A 16,798-nucleotide genomic window follows, 5' to 3' on the forward strand; every position below is an offset into this window, starting at 1 on the left:
GGCTTTCATTTCAGAGAGGGGCTGCGACAGCCAGTCAAGGTAAGAAATGGTTACTACAGTAGAGCTGTAAAATGTGTGGATTGGGTCATAATGCATCTCATTGTAAATACAGTGTATGCTACCAAGGTATGAACAGTATCCTGTATCAAAATCCGCTTATCACTTGGTTAACACCATTCTGTGATGTCATAAAAAAAAAAATACAAGTGTATGTTTTGTAAATTTTGTGTCAAGCTTCTCAGCTGACATGGTAAATGAAAAGTGTGGTTGTCCTCTCAAAAGGAAGTGAATATATGCGTAGGAATTGGCTGCAATCATGAACAAGGACACTTGCCAAGTTTGACATCTTATCTGTGGCCGTTTGCAGTGTTTCAATGTCATGATTCTGCAGGTTCCAAATCTCAGGGCAACTGGCATAGATGTTCACAGTGCAATGTACATGTATTTCTAACTTTGTTTCTCCTTTCAATACTAAAAGGTTGTTCCATAGATGATGCTGTACCAACTACAGTACTATGCACAGATGTAATTTCATACAAAGACAGAAAAGTGGGATGATGAACAGGAGTGCATCTCCCATTAACCCACCAGTATCAACTACTCTATGAGAAATCAAGCATTTTGCATATTACATACATTGTACTTGTATGAATACATGTACAAATTGACACTAAACACAGGCACAACGTCATAAACATGAATATTTTAATTCCACACTTGAAGACTCTTGTTTTTTTTTACACTAATCCACTGCAAAGGCTTGAGCTTTAACTGAAACCTGTGACACTGTCTATCCAGCACTTTTTTTTTTTCCAATTTGCTTTCCAATTACCAATCCGAAGCAGGTTGAAAAGAGATCTTGGTGTTATCCCTAGAACAACAGAGCAATTGCTTGTGATATCTCCCAAGCATAATGTTTGTAAGCACTTAACCATTCAACCATCAGAACGTATTGCTAACAACTGCAGCTTCACAATCATTCTGGACATTCTGGCCTGACAATCTTGACAAGTGTGCATATATCCCATTTTAAACCAGCAATCTGCATCAACACCACATCATGGTTTCACACTGCCCTGCATGGAACAATGGTTCACTGCTGGAGCCATTTGGTGTGCCAAAACCAAAATCTTACAGATTTCTGATCATTGCTGTGATTTGTTACATTGATGATACTGTAAATACATGGTTATCCTTAGCTGGACATCCTTCATTCTGTTATAAACAAATGCCTTCTGACATCTCCAAAGGAAAACGTAAGTCTCTCATTTGTACTGTATGTATCTCTAAGGAAAACATCTGCATTGAAATTTCTGGATTTTCTTTGGGATTGTTTCACTGGGGATTATCAAAATTGGGTCTCCAACTGACCAAATGCTTTCTCCATAGATATTAGACATGTACTTCCTCTCACAATGAAATAATACAAACACAGTTTTGTGATAGCTAACACTGCTTTGTTTACTTTGTCGATACTCTCGTCTTTTTGTCCCATGAAAAGTTGGCTCCATAGCTCTTTGATTTTGGCTTGGGGACTTGCCTTTCCTCCACCTCGTACCACCAGCCTGTGTGAATGAAATAGACGTGATTAGCAGAATACTACCAGTAATGCCTGTGGAAAACCTCGGATGAATAAAGCATCTGTTAGCACCAAATAGGAGGAAGTTTTATTTTACTTTCCTGTCAAAAAGACACATAAATGCAGCTTGTTTTGGCTGTACACTAGTGTACATTGCATGTATGTTTATAACCAAACATTAAAGGGGACCTCCAGAAGATTTTCAAACTTTTACATTTGAGCAACAGTAAATAAGTTATACTGAGTACAGAGTTTCAGAATTTATAGTGACTGGGATGAGGAATAATGTTTTCAAAATTTAGAACAAATTGCAATGAACAAGGATGATGACATAGCAGCCTCACCATAAGAATACATGAGTTGGGGCTCCAGGAAACAGAACAAAAGAAAAAGGCATGCACAGATTCTACACAGGTGAAATGAAAGCAAGCGGCATTCAAATGGATTAAACTGCTACATTTCCGAAATACGTGAGGCTCCTACATCATCAACACTGTTCAGTGTAATTTGTTTAAGATTTCCAGATTATTGATTTCTCTACTCAAGGGCCACCATAAATTCCACAAGTCTATACATGGTGCTGTTCATTTATGTACTACCAGTACATCATGTGAAATCATTAAATCATCTGGAATACCCCTTTAAACACACCCACTGCATGCAGGTAATTTGATCTAGGCTCTTTGTATATTTTGTGACATGATTTAGTTACCACTTAGTGTAATACATTGTACTACAGATACCCTACAAAGAAACATCATTAACAAGAACAGAATCAATCTAATTCTGTAATTACATGTCAAAACCAAATGACCAAACTTCAAGATTGTAGTCTCGTAGTAAAACTTCAGATGGACATTTATGTTAAGAGAAAAGCAGAAATAAACATAGATTAAAAAAAAAAATACATTGTCGTACAGCGTAGTCCTAAACCTGCAACACAACTCACAGGACACAAACAGTATTGTAAATCTTGTACAAATTCGCAATTTCTAGACATTTGGTACAAAGTGATTTCAGTCTTACCATTCTTCTCTGCAAATCGAATTGCTTCCTCTTTAGTCCTGAATGACACATCTACATTTGACAATGGATCACCTCTGTAACAGGAAATAATAGAAACAAAACATGAACAAATGTCATATTGCACCAATGGTACTAATTTATCAAGTGTTGAGTGTTTCACAGATGAAATGTAATAGGTGTTGCAACATCACATATTCTCTCAATTTTCCTTCATATTAAACTTTATTTACAGTTACACCTTCCCTAGCAACCACAGATTGGGTTTCTGCTGGACAACTAGTCATCTCAACAGTATTGTCTTCAGGTTCCTGTTTCAAGAAGAATTACACTCCCTTCAAAACACACACACACACACATACACATATGCCAAAAAACAACAACAAAAAACAAACAACAACACCCAATTCTTTTCACGGATAGCAAATCCAATGACCCCTTTCAAGGTTCACATCATAGTGAGTGAGAAATGTCCCTGTTGTAGAGTGCATAATGCATTTAAATCAACTTACAGCTGTATTTATAGAATTCTCAAATGAAGAAAAAGTTATTTTCAAATGAAACAAGGAGGTAGCAAGGAGGTAGTTAATGAGAAGCACACAGTCGTCAGTACATTGTATGTGAATGACAAGTATAAAAGAAGATGTAGAAATCTGTCAAATACAATGTTTCTCAGGTGGAAAATAGAGTATATAAAAGATACATGGTATAACAGTCTTTAAAATACAGTAAATGACAATGGTCAGTTAATATCTGCAAGTATTTTTGTTCACCTAAATTATTTCAATTTACACATATTTGCAAATTAGTGTGTTTGCATGAATGCAATCATTTTGGCCAATGAAACTGTACTTATTGCAATTCCACATACAACCTGTCCGTATGACCAACTGTCTACAACAAGGGACACAGTATACATGTACAGTGCACTCCCGTTATAATGAACACGGTTATAACGAAATTCCGGTTGCAACGAAGTAAAAATTCAGGCCGCAACATTATCCGCTCTAGGCATTTTTATTGTTTAATTATTCGGTTATAACGAAATTTCTACATAACAAAAGAAAATTGCTGGTACCGAGAACTTCGTTATAATGGGAGTCCACTGTAGTCTTTGTATGCAGGTTGGACTCTACATTTTTTTTTTTTTTAAAAACAAATCTTGTGATGTGTTCATGTACGAACACTTGAAGTCGAGTCTTCAGCATTATTTGGTGCCTCAACAAATACAAACCAAGAATATCCATGATGGTTATCTCTGCACTTCCCTATGATACACAATTGTACAGTATAAACACAATCATTTAAAATAGAATTTCTATGAAAGAAAGTCCATTTATACATGAATTAATTTAAAGTAAGTGTTTAGACTGGAATTTGTCAAAGACACCATAATATTTTTTTTTTTAAGTTTAAGTTTATTTTGTAAATCTAACAAATAATCAACTCACGTTGACGTCCAACCCATGAGAGGATTTTCCCATCTCTCCCGGGTCTCGAATTCCATCTTCCATCGATGGATGTTGTTTGTTCCTGACTGCATGGCATTCTGAGCTGGTACAAAGATACGGACCCGCCTTGTCTTGATGTGCTCCTCTGGTATGCCGGACACGGTTGTGATGTCCATCTGGGGAAAGAGAAGATTACATACCGTACAATGTACCATAGCATGGCATGACATTATTGACAGCGTTGACTGTAGTGTTACCTCCTGAACCTGGATTTGGCATTTAAATTTATCTGCGATATCTGATCTGCACATCCACTGTGGTGGAAATTGCTGTTGGACTGTAATCCTGTGGGTGCGACTGTGTTCGCTTTGTTTTGTATTCACCTCATCCAACACACAACTTAACTTAACCGTTAGCTCATTGTTAATATGGCGCTCCAAACATGGATGTAATTGGTAGGTTTGCCTATGTTAAAAAAACAAAAAAACAAACAAAAAACAGCTTGTGAGATAGAAAAAGTTGTATGAACCCTACTAGATCTAGACTATATGGATGAGTAGTAGGGATTACTTCTTCAAGGTTCAAGTATAAACCCGCATATCTGTCGTAGAGAGCTAGGCCGTCTACTGTAGCTCTAGACCTGTTAGTGTTAGTGTCTAACGTTACAGTGTTCACGACATTGAACTAAGATTAAAAAACAAGCTTACATGTGCTGAAACAAGTGGGACTATTGGTGACAGTATGTACAGCTAAATTGGAACAGTGTTCTAGCTAGATACCGTACGTATATGCTCCTTACCCCCTTGTCTTTCACTTCTTCTATTTGTGTCTCTGATGGGTTTGACACCCTAGTAACAGATGACAATACAAACGCTCGGCATGATTGCGTGTTTTGGAGATTTATTTGCCGCCTAACAGCGGCGCTCGTTAGCTTCCATACACTCGCCATCTTCAGGGAATTTTTCGCCCGTATATTTTATACGGGGAACGAATGCATGTTACGTACAGCGGTTAACTCTTCACATACACATAACATACACGGGCATACTGTCGTAGATGGCGCTATTAAGCACAGCGTAAAAGAGACCAAAGAGATTTTTCTCCCTGACCTCTTGTCCAGTCAATCTAGCGGTTTTTAGACTAACGGTAACCCACCACTAATACATTTGTAGTAGGAATTCCACTGCAGCAGTGCAAGTGCAAGTCATTGAGGTCTCCTGAACATTATAATGCTAAAAGTCCAAAAAAATCCATTGGGGTAAAATTGCAAAATTTGCATAATTAGTATACAAATTTGCACTTCTATTGAGAGAACATTCGGCTTCCAATATCCGATTTGAAAGATTTTGTATAATTATTTTCAATGAACACGATGGATGCCTTTTCGAATTGTTCATACAAATATAATTTGCATAAAATGCAAATTAGTGGTAACTGTAAGAGTACGCTTAGAACAATACTCATGTTGGCGTAATGTATGCTTTGCATAAGGGGTCGGCGGGGTTTATTGGATAACTTGGGCACCTCACAAGGGGCTTTACTGTAGAGCAATTTCTCTTCTATCATTGCATTTCTTGAAAACACTAAAGTGCCCTTGCTATGAATAATTATCGAAATTGGAAAACATGTACTTTTGGAACATAAATTCGCGTTATATGATATTGCATGTTTTCTATAATTATTGCCATGAGGGTAGGATATTTTTCGGCACATCGCACAGGGTTGCCATTCAATGTGCACTCTCTTGTTTGTGTAGATCTTGCGAAGCAATACATCTTGTATCATTTCCATGACTTTTCATTTATATGAAAGAGTACTGTATTTGCTGTATATTGCCAGAACTATTTTTAAAACCATGTACGCTAGAACAACTGTGTTTACGTTAAAAATATCCGTGTTTTGTAATAAGGGGGCGTGAGCGTATAGGTGTAAGATAGGCCTAACTTTGGACACTTCTCAAGGGATTGACTTTGAATAATCACCCTTTTGACAATACACGTATTGTAAAGCAATGTCTACTCTATCATTTACATTTTTTTTTTTGCTTTATAGGGTTAATTTGAGTGCAGTTTCACAGGTAATATGTAGTAATCTATCGATTTGTTCTTTTCTTTTCCTTCTCGTAAGATGAAAATAATCTTAACTTCAAAACAGATGAAAAGGAAAAGTACAAACTGAAACTTGGCGAAACGAAATAATTCAGTAAAAATTTATGCATTATTACTCTCTGGGGTTCCTGCTTCCTCGAGTCCCCTTACCCCGTCAAAAAGCACGCAGAAGTTCATCACTGCAAGATGGCTTCTGCGTCAAAACACTCAGTCATGGTTTACCTTCCTCACTTTGAAACCCCCTCTCATCCCCTCTTTGTCATGCATGTGTGATGTGTGTGCGTTTGTCTGTCTGTCTGTCTCTCTCTCTCTTCCATTCTTTTCCCCCGAGTCCGTTCTCTGTCAGAGAGACCGAAATTTTAGTGCCACCCTGATGAGTTTGCCACTAAATTCACCGTCGTCTTCACGTTCAAATTCAAGCTTACTGTAGCTCTGTTCTTCCGGCCATGTAACGTTAGAGACCAAATGAGAGTAGGCCAGCTATACACGATGATGCTCTAAGCCTATATTTAGGCCCTACGGGTCAAGAGAAGAGTTCGGACCCCGGAGAAAACTCGACATCTGTGAAAGAAAATTTAAGAGTAATATATCATGCACTCTGAAATAAAGGAAAGAAAAACCCTCTGATTTTTTAGTAAGTTAAGAGAAGAAACTAACGGTATTCCATTATTCCGCTAAACAGTAGTCGCTGATGTACACATATGCCATTCTATTGACTACATTTTCTAACAGTAGCAGGAGATATGTGAGGAAAACTATATTACCCTTCATGTACCCGTAGTCCTGTTTCTGGGCATCGGTAAATTGGTAGTAGATAGGTAATGTCTGATGATGTAGGTAACCCAAGTCAATCAGTCTCCCTCGCAATTTACTATTCTGATCTTGATGGAGGAGAATGTCCGATTTCGTGCTGGCAGCAGGTTATTGTGTGGGAGAGATTGAGTATGAATGTAGTCCAGTCCCATAGATATGTCCTTCGCACCTGGCAATGAAGCAACGTAGAGCATTGATGAACGAGTCTGTGGACATATCGTCCAGCATCTCGATGTGGACTCCCCTGGAACAGAAGCACGTGAAAATCAACCCATACCGCTTGATTTCTGATAGCCCTCTCTTGACTGTGAATGGGCCAAAGCAATCCATGCCAACGTTCGTGAAAGAGGGTGTCGGCTCCGTGCGATCTTCTGGTAAGTTTGCCATTTTCTGCTCTTCTCCAGGTCGGCGTAGTCGTCTGCATGGCACACAGTTTCTCACCAGATCAGTAACCACCTTGGATCCATTCACAATCCAGTATCCATTGGACCGGATCTCGTTCTGAGTGATTCCTCTACCTTGGTGCTGGACCTTCTGGTGGAAATGCCGTACAATTGCTCGAGTGACTGGACTGTGTTTTGGCAAGATTATGGGATGAGCTGTGCCTTCGGCGAGTCCCTTAAGTCTGCCACCCACACGCAGCATTCCTGCTTCATCCACATATGGATCAAGGCCATGGATCCGGCTGGTGCCTTTCAACTGTTTGCCACGCGTCAGCTGCTGCAACTCGTCACAGAAGGCCTTCCTTTGAGTCAATTGTAGTAGGAGTTTCTCAGCATCCTTTCTTTCCTGCATCAACGACCCTCGGTTACCTTTCACCCCCATCCTCAGTCTGGCCAGCACTCTGATCATCATAGGCCAGGTAGAGATCCTCGCCAATCGCTGTACCAAATCCAATGGTTCAGGAATTGACCTTGCTGTCAGATTGATCGCTTTAACCTCGAGCTGGATCTCCAATCTTCAGGTCACAGGTGATGTCCTTCACCTCGAGGTTCTTTTCCCAGAGAAAGCTTAATTGGACCTTGGAACCATCTGACATTCCTTATTTGGTCTGCTGTGAGTCCTCTTGATGCGTAGTCAGCAGGGTTCTGGTCCGTACTTATGTAGTGCCACTGCATGGTCTGAAGAGGTTCTTTCTCTGATCTGCTGCACTCGGTTTGCAACAAATGTGTGAAACTTCCGAGCTTCATTGTTGATGTAGCCGAGCACCACTTGTGAATCTGTCCAATAAAACTCCTGGACCTCCTGGTACTCCAGCTCCTCTCTCAGCCTTGCGCCAACATTTGCCGATACCACTGCTGCTGTTAACTCCAACCTTGGTACAGTGATCACTTTGGTAGGAGCCACTCTCGACTTTGCAAAGATCAGAGTGCAGTGGGCCCTTCCTTCTTGATTGACGAGCCGCACATACGAGCACTGGCCATAGCCCAACATGCTGGCGTCCGAGAAGTGGTGAAGTTGCACAGTCACCGGTTCGCCAAAGTTCATGGGATGGTGGCACCTGGGAATCTTGAGTTCCTGCAGGAGTGGGAGTTCTCTGCACCATTGCTCCCATGCTGGTTTCAAATGGTCTGGCAAGGTGTCATCCCAACCAACTCCCCGTCGACACATCTCCTGAAGAATTCTCTTTCCGTTCAGTATTACAGAAGACACAAGTCCCAAGGGGTCATACAGAGATGCCACCGTAGAGAGAATTCCACGTCGAGTCGTTGGTCGATCTTTGAGAGTGATCTGGAAGAAGAAGACATCAGCTGTGATGTTCCACATGATTCCTAGGGCGCGCTCCACGGGTTCTGCAAAGTCGAGGTTCGAGTGCTTGACTTCGCTGGCGCGCTCTGACTCTGGCAGACTCTCTGTCACTGCCTTATCATTCGAGACAAATTTGTGAAGACGAAGACCACCTTTGTGACAGAGCTCTCTTGCTTCTCTGGCCAGTTCTTCATGTGTTGGTTTGCAAGGTACTTCAATCCATAGTTGGCGCATCCTGGCGAGGAGGCTGCACCAAAGAGGTTCACCGTCATTCTGTAGTCCACTGGAGCCCTTTGGATGTCATTTCCCTCCCACCATAGGAACCGTAAGAAGTTGCGATCACACTTTTCAACTCTAAACTGAAAGAACATCTTCTCGATGTCACAAAGCATTGCCACTTCATGCTTTTGGAATCTCATCAGGTCTCCACTCAAGGCGTTTGTCAGGTCTGGGCCTTTCAGCAGGTGATCATTTAGGCATGTTCCACCAAACCTTGCAGAGCAGTCAAACACGATCCTCAGCTTGTTCTTCTTGGAATGGTACACACCGTGATGGGGTATGTAGTTGACTGCACCTACAGGAGCTTCCTCTCTGGCCCGTTCAACGAAGCCACCGTTGATAATGTCCGACATGAACGCAAAGTAGTCGTCCTTGAAGGTCTCATTTCTGCCCATCTTTCTCTGCAGATGCTGAAACCGAATTGATGCCAGTCGTCTGTTATTGGGTAATTCTGGTCGATTCACCCTGGGACATGTTGGACTCTAGATGTTTGACAAATTCGATGTCTTCCTGAGAGAAGACCTTATCCCCATGATGCTTCTCAACAAAGTCTGCCTCCAGTGCCTTGAGAACGTCCTTCGGCGAAATGTTCGGCATTTCTCTTGTAGCAACTCTGCCACATTGACTTGAGAAAGTACTTCCTCCTTCAATTATGCCGACGATGCTCCATCCCAGGTCAGTCCGAATGGCGTATGGTTTGGTGTCATCCCCAGTAACGACCTCTCTGGGAGCTACTGCTCTAGGGCAGTTGTATCCAATCAACAGTCCCACCTCGCAATCTTGAAGGGCAGGCATGTCCCGAGCGACCTCTTGAAGATGGTGCCACTTGTCGGCTGTGTCTCTTGTTGGGATATGCATGCGGTCAGCGGGAATGAACTGTCTGGTATAACATCTTGTTATCTTCACTTGAGTAGGGGAGGTCATTTCTCTCACTATCAGGTTATGGACACCGCATCGCACTGGATAGTTGACGAGGAGGTCATTGTCGACAACTGTAGACGTAGAGGCTGTCGCTGTACGCCCAAACTCCTTGCCACATGCTCCAGGATAAATGACGCATCACTCTGGGTGTCCAGTAGAGCATACGTCAGAATCTCCTTTGTAGGTGATTGCTTGACGCCACCCACACTGGGACGATCATGGACGTGTTGGAGGTCTTTCCGAAGTGCAACTTGTGGGATGTAGTCGCCGCTTGGTCTGTTGCATTCACCTGATGGTTCTGCATCTGATCCTCACTGCTACTAGTGTTGGGTTGCCACTCATGCAAGGCTGAGGGATGACGCTTGCTGCAGACCTCGCAGGTGTGCCTCTTCCTACAATCCTTAGAGAAGTGGCCCTTCCGTAGGCAACCATAGCAAAGACGAGAATCTTGGATGAACTGCTTGCGTTCTTCGAGAGTCTTAGCCATGAACTGCGAACACTTCTCCAACAGGTGGTCTGTAGCGGAACACAAACTGCAGGACCTTGGAGCTTTCTTATTCGTTGAACCTCTACTCCCTATTGATGTAGAAGGAACTCCACTCTGCTTATCCCTTGCTTCCATGGACGCATGTATTTTGCTCCTTTCACGACCTTTGGTGGCAAACACTGAACCTTTGTCTCTTTTGATCTCCCCTTTATCCTTGGTGCTTGATCGTCCCTTCGAAGATCCATCCTCAGTGCGCTAAATGAGGAAATGGGATTGTTTGCTATTCGTGCTTCCTTTGAGACAAAGACTGTGAACTCTGCAAAGGCCGGATAGTTCCCGTATCCTTCAAGAGCCTCAGACACAACACGATTCCATCTTGCGATGAGCCATTCGGGTAGCTTGCTCATAAGCTTTTGATTCTCCAGGCAATCGTTCAGCACTTCAAGTCCTTTGACGTATGCCATTGCATCGCGGCAACTTGTGAGAAGATCTGCAAATTTCTGCAGAGCTGGTGCATCTCTGGGGCTGATCTTAGGCCATTCGCTAAGCTGATCTCTGAAGGCCTGTTGAACCTTGAATGGGTGACCATATCTCGACCGCAAAGTATTCCAGGCCCCATCATATGCATCATTGGTAGTGCCGAAGAAGAAACCAGATATCGCTTCCTTAGCAGGCCTGGACACGTATTGTTTCAGATAGTACAACTTCTCATCAGCCGGTATGCCCCGATTTCCGATTAGAGTCGTGAAACTTCTCTCTAAATCGGGGAACTCTAAAGGGTTTCCGCTGAAAACTATCGGGACGGGCACAGGCAGTCTGCTTCTCTGAAGTCCATCTGCCAGTACTTGAGCGAATGAGTTGGCATCAAAGACTTGTGCTGGAGTTGACACCTTGCTGGAGTTGACACCTTGTGCACAGATGGATTCTCCTGGACATCTTCCTTTCGGGGTACTGCCTCAGCTTGTCTAACGGTGGATTCATTCATGCGAGGTTGTTCATTCCTATGAATGGGCGACTTTCTCTGCGTGTTGCTTCTCATGACCTATCGATGAATTAGTTTCTTCAATCGAACTTCCTTCAATGGTTTCATCGGATTGGTCTGTTAGGGCTTGACTTGCATTATCCGCAGGATCAGCCTCTTGGTACACTTTAAGCTGTGCCCGTATCACCTCTGCATCTCTTTCTTGTTCCATCCGTTTCACTTTCGCACGCTGGGCTTCTATCTCAGCAGTTTGTTCGATTTCTACCACCTTTGCAGCCAAACTTGCTTCCAGTCTGAGTTTGTCACTCGCCGTGGATACACATGCCCCACTTTCCTTGCTCTTTGAAGCATGGGTACTGTACACAGAGATTGCGTAATCATTCCTCAAGAGTTCCTTTGCAATCTGATTTCGATCATCAGGATCAAAGGGTCCATCAAGCGAACCTCGCACTTCCTCCAGTGCGTTTAGTGAACTTCTCACCATGAAACTTGCTCTATCCATTCGTTCCTTTACTTCCCTCAGTGGCATTCTGATGCTGCGTATTTCGTTGAACAGTTTAACCATCTCACGTTCAGCTGCTTCCAAAGATTTGACGATGTCATCAATCGATTCTTCCTTAGTTTCCTTCTTTACTGCTTCTCTGGCCCCCTTTACCTTGAGTTTCAATACGCCATAGCATTTGAAGAACTTTCTTTCCTTCTTTGCTAGTTCTTCATCTTGAAGATCAGCCATTTTTGACGTAGGTTTACGATCTCTGGACGACTGACGCGGAACGGGTGGCTTTTCACTTGAGACAGCCAAACTTTCTTTTGGTGACCCGTCCATGTCATCTTCCACTGATAGTGCCTTTGGGAGGGGGTTGTCTTGCTCCATTTTGTACACTAAGGATGACTTCAGAAGTAGTAAATGAGAGGAAAGATTGCAACTGCAAGTAAATACATAGCACATTACATATCACATGTCAAACAATGGCTTACACTCGTAATTGAACTCGTGCATTCACCATTCTATGTATATACACATGTACACAGCATAATTATACTATCAGATCTATTCATTAACACTTCATGTGATTATGCACAGTTCCCATAGTTTCTTTGGCACGAGAAACGGACATAACGATCAACAAATCGCATTAATCCTTCACTATTTAGCAGTACACAAAATGCTATGTATGCCACTTTCAATCTTTGACAAACCTTGTGCAATGAACCAGTCAAAACTCTAGCATATTAACCATTTTTGATAGCTGATGTCACTCGAAATTGTACTTCCCACGTACATGTACGTTTATCAGCACAATACCGGTACCGTTAAACTCGAATGGGATAAGAAACGATCAAATGATTCTGCACGGACTGGTAAGGTTCCAGCATACAAACGTATACACAATGCTTCTTTTCTTACTTGCCTGTTAGAAGAATGTGGGATTGCATTGTTCACACTTTACCAGTACAACAGACATGAAATACTCTGTTGAACATGTTCCATTTTACCACTCTGAATGTAAACACACACTACAGTGTATCCACGTGACTCTGATTGTCTCCTCTTTGAAGAGGCAAGGTAGTATCGTCATGCAATTGAATTTACTTCACCTGGAATATGACATGCTAAGGTAAAACAGCTTGGTCTATACACTTATGACACAACTCTCAATTTGTGAAACACATTGTCTCAAATCTTGGTTGCATTACCATGTATTCACAATTATTACGAGTCCATTAATAATTTGTATTAATGATGCGAATGTCCGACTCCTGATAAGCTAGGGGTTGACCAAGCTACGTCGCTGATACGTGACTCTGTACCATCAAACGCATGTTTGAGTTCTTGAACAGTCCTAGGTGATTGCAGCTTCATCTCAGCAACCTGAAGCTCCTTGTGGACCGTCATCGGAAGTCAAGAATTCCTTCGGTGATGACGTATCTTTGCAGATTCGGTGTTTCTTACTTCGTATCTCGAGTTGAGGGCTAGTGGCTTACATTAACATCTCCAAGCAGCATTCTCACTGGAGACATCTCCGCTGCAGGTAGTGTTCTTACTGTGCCTGCCTCTGAACCGTTCCGTTGAAATGATGACAATTATACACAAGTTCTCATATACGGGCTTTAATTGTTTGAGTCTTTATTTGTCCATCATGCATATGTTCACGAACTCTTGTTGTCATACACATGTTCATAGAGACGTAGCAAAGGTTGTAACCCTTAGCAAAGGCCTTATCCAAAGCTGTATCCACTTCAAAGCCGTCGAAGCCTCAAAGCCGTATGTAAGCCTCAAAGCCGTAAGCCGTAAGCAGTAAGCCGTAAGCAGTAAGCCGTAAGCAGTAAGCCGTAAGAACACTGTGCCTGTTCATCAAAACTTTCAAAGGCAGACCAACCATACTCGTAGTCTGGAGCTTTACACTTGCGAAGGGACAATCCAGAATAGCAACAGTCCCTTTTAGAACAGATTGCTGGGTTATTTCAACTTCCTTCTGGACGAAGGGAGCTCCAAAACGGAGGACGTTTCCCCCAACTACCCTGCCATAGCTGTTAACTCCTTCACTGTTCTGCATGCACAGCTCCAGTCACGCAAGTGCTAAAGTGTGTAACCCTATGGGGGGCTGAGTACAGAGAAGCGTATCCAAGGGAGTTATGGAATGCTCACATGGACAAAATTCTTTCTGTGTGTGTATATGGAGTGCCAACCGTTACAATAAACATCTTTGGAAATGCAGGGTGTGATGAAAAGGTTAATAGCATGATACCCTCCTTGTCGATGTCATCCTTCACCCTTTGAAGCTGATCGGAGTCAGAGGGGATAGTGAAGAGCTTACAGGGCAACCTGTGTCTTAGATTGCAAGTGCCTTGCCAGATAAATTACTATTTAATGTGCCTCGTCCAGGCTCTCGATGTGTGTTGTCCATAAGTACAAGGTGCTGAAATTGAAGATTTCCGCGAAGAATGCTTAATGCTTCTTGTGCCACTGCCGATGAGGAACTTTGCTGAGGAGTACCACCCCAAATAGGAGGAGGGGTTGCACATGTTGCTTGTCCAAAAAGAGCTACACCCCAGATTGGTGACGGGTAGCCTTTGCCAGCACAAGTCCAGAACATGACGAACGGCTCCGATGTTGAGGTGGAGAAATGGAGAAATGTAGCAATGATGCTGATGATGACAAGTTCCCAGAATCAGAAGACGATGGGGAAGAAGGAGTGGGGTACATGACTCCAGGAGATGGTGAACTTCCTCTTCAAGTATGTGGTCTTCGAGGACGTCTGGTGATTAATTTAGTTACATGTTCACTATATACCACAAAAAACAAACGAAAGCAGAGATCATGTTGTTATTCTGCTCGGAATGCGGATGTGTAAATCAGTGTATCCATGACAATTAAAGATTTTTGCTAGGAAGTAATGTCGACTTACATTGTAGGTGTCTTCCGAGAATTTTCAGTGTTCAATGTTCAATGGTACTCTACTATAATTTTCGACGAACTGTCAATTGGCGTGAATACAGAACAAACCTCCGATCGGGCAGCTTGAACAACGAAAACGTGAACAACATTATTTAGTTTAACATAAGATTTCAGAATTTCCATATGGAGGAAACTGCATTTCATTTTTCCTTATTATGTTTAATATCTTGTTTCTTCTTATCAATATTGCAATATGACATCGAAAAGTCTGGCAAAAACAACAGTATCTGCCAACTTTCAGAAGAAACTGAACTGAACTGAACTAAGAAGAGAACTTAAAACTGTAAAACTACAAATGCAATCCTACTGCGTGGGTATACGATTGGTTTGGTACGAGGTTGGTGGTCTTACACGTTGCACAACTTCTCAGGGTAATGGATAAAGTCCTCGAAGTAGGCGCCAGGAGGGCTGAGGACTCGGGCTATGCATGGAAGAAAATCAACAATAAACAAGGGAAGGGGGTCGAAACTTTAAGACAATACACTGGGCAAGTAACATGTGCAAGATATTTGTATTTTACATTGCATTCAATCATGTACTTTTTGCTACCTTCATGCTTTCTTTCACTTTGAGGTCCTAGAATGAAACATCCTCATCAAATAATTAAAGCGGCTCGAAAATACGTAATCAAATCCGTGATAGGAAGTATGGCATACCATTAGCTATTGAGATTGATTGTTCTTTTAAATGCTCTTAATTCATACAAATTGCACGAATAAATGGCACCCTAGAGTGGTATGATATCTAATGATTGTAATATTATAATTAAGTCACTTCTTTAAAAGCCAGGGGGATATAGATATAGGAGTAAGATTAGACATTATAATGCAATTACAGCACTTTGAATTGCCGCTTGATATATCAATCGAAAAACTTAATGACACTGCTGTTTTTGCATCTGGTCATGTCGCTGTTTCGCTTCCTTGAAAGTTATAGTAAGATATCGATATGGCAATGTAATGAAATCAGCATCTTATACTTTCAGTTTGTTACACGTAGGCATTTCCATACGCATGCAGGGAGTGGCTCAGCGGTAACGTGTTGCGCAGGCTCATCACGTGCACTCGGGCACCTTCCTGTCACGCTATCACCAGGCGCAAGATTTCCAACTGTGACAATACATTATCGCTCCACAACGGGTAAAACAATTTCTTTGAGAGTCGATTTCATCGTATTGTAGACATCGGAGAACATCTTTGACGGATGCAAGCTTTTATGTCTAGCTTTGGGCAGGGATATTTTATCATCGAATCGGTATAGAGTTCTGCGGTTTATGAGTAATTGTTGGTTATTGACATTTTGGAAAAATGGAATATCTGGCATGGTTGTTTGCTGTTTTCATCTTTTCTCATTCGATGTTCACCTCCTCAGCGCTGAAAACTAATGCACCTTATTTGACTAATACGACGTGTAAGTATTTGCTATCTTCTATCACTGTAAATCCTGCTTTTTCATTTAGTTTTTGTTTTGTTCTTAGGGAGAGAAGAGAAACATTATCAATTTTAATAGATTTGGCACTGTCATTTAAACCTAGGTAACTGTTCAATCAAGTGGTACCGATGGTCATTCTGAACTTCTAGTTTTGAAAGATGTCAAAGCGAATGTTCAAAAATGTGACATTACATCTCATCATCCTGGAGGGTTGCACAGTTCAATTTTCCCTATAAGAAGGCCTAAAAATACCTGAATTTTTTGGTCAACTCAGCTGATTTCAAATTTTGGGTGTCTATCTAAACGCAGGTTCCTAATTCTTGAATGTCCAAATCGGAAGTTTGAAGGCATACTATCGACCATGAATTTTAAGTAGCATTTTGATATTTGTTCCCTCTGTCTCATCTTAGTTTTTTTTTTTTTCCATTTTCCATTCACAAGGTGTCGGAACATGTGCGGGGCACTACTCATCAGGAAGTTAAAACAGTCATCAGCGATTTGATAGAAATCATGGC

The 16,798-nt window shown here is 41.8% G+C and overlaps 4 protein-coding genes across 4 annotated transcripts; all 4 read right to left on the bottom strand.

Annotated features, from left to right (window-relative positions):
* Nucleotides 1–688: 688 nt before the first annotated feature.
* Nucleotides 689–5,036, bottom strand: LOC140230356 (NADH dehydrogenase [ubiquinone] iron-sulfur protein 4, mitochondrial-like). The gene is made up of 4 exons (XM_072310505.1): nt 4,853–5,036; nt 4,054–4,229; nt 2,606–2,679; nt 689–1,565 (listed from the first exon to the last, which is right to left on the bottom strand). The coding sequence occupies exons 1-4, from the start codon at nt 5,000–5,002 to the stop codon at nt 1,462–1,464; spliced, it is 504 nt and encodes a 167-aa protein (XP_072166606.1). The 5' UTR covers nt 5,003–5,036; the 3' UTR covers nt 689–1,461.
* A 2,046-nt stretch (nt 5,037–7,082) lies between these two features.
* On the bottom strand, nt 7,083–7,826 carry LOC140230678 (uncharacterized). The gene has a single exon (XM_072310818.1). It carries the CDS (start codon nt 7,824–7,826, stop codon nt 7,083–7,085), a length of 744 nt encoding a protein of 247 aa, XP_072166919.1.
* A 225-nt stretch (nt 7,827–8,051) lies between these two features.
* LOC140230679 (uncharacterized) lies at nt 8,052–8,741 on the bottom strand. The gene has a single exon (XM_072310819.1). It carries the CDS (start codon nt 8,739–8,741, stop codon nt 8,052–8,054), a length of 690 nt encoding a protein of 229 aa, XP_072166920.1.
* Nucleotides 8,742–8,830: 89 nt separating this feature from the next.
* Nucleotides 8,831–9,397, bottom strand: LOC140230680 (uncharacterized). The gene has a single exon (XM_072310820.1). It carries the CDS (start codon nt 9,395–9,397, stop codon nt 8,831–8,833), a length of 567 nt encoding a protein of 188 aa, XP_072166921.1.
* Between the last annotated feature and the right edge of the window lie 7,401 nt (nt 9,398–16,798).

This window comes from Diadema setosum, chromosome 7 (genome assembly GCF_964275005.1).
Source record: "Diadema setosum chromosome 7, eeDiaSeto1, whole genome shotgun sequence".
NCBI classification, from domain to species: domain Eukaryota; kingdom Metazoa; phylum Echinodermata; class Echinoidea; order Diadematoida; family Diadematidae; genus Diadema; species Diadema setosum.

Coding starts and splice junctions, on each gene's coding strand:
- LOC140230679 (XM_072310819.1), bottom strand. CDS start 8,741: ATGTGGAACATCACAGCTGATGTCTTCTTCTTCCAGATCACTCTCAAA.
- LOC140230680 (XM_072310820.1), bottom strand. CDS start 9,397: ATGGGCAGAAATGAGACCTTCAAGGACGACTACTTTGCGTTCATGTCG.
- LOC140230356 (XM_072310505.1), bottom strand. CDS start 5,002: ATGGCGAGTGTATGGAAGCTAACGAGCGCCGCTGTTAGGCGGCAAATA. Junction 2,680..4,053: donor CTCATGGGTTGGACGTCAAC/GTGAGTTGATTA, acceptor TTCCTGTTACAG/AGGTGATCCATTGTCAAATG. Junction 1,566..2,605: donor TCGATTTGCAGAGAAGAATG/GTAAGACTGAAA, acceptor TCATTCACACAG/GCTGGTGGTACGAGGTGGAG.
- LOC140230678 (XM_072310818.1), bottom strand. CDS start 7,826: ATGATCAGAGTGCTGGCCAGACTGAGGATGGGGGTGAAAGGTAACCGA.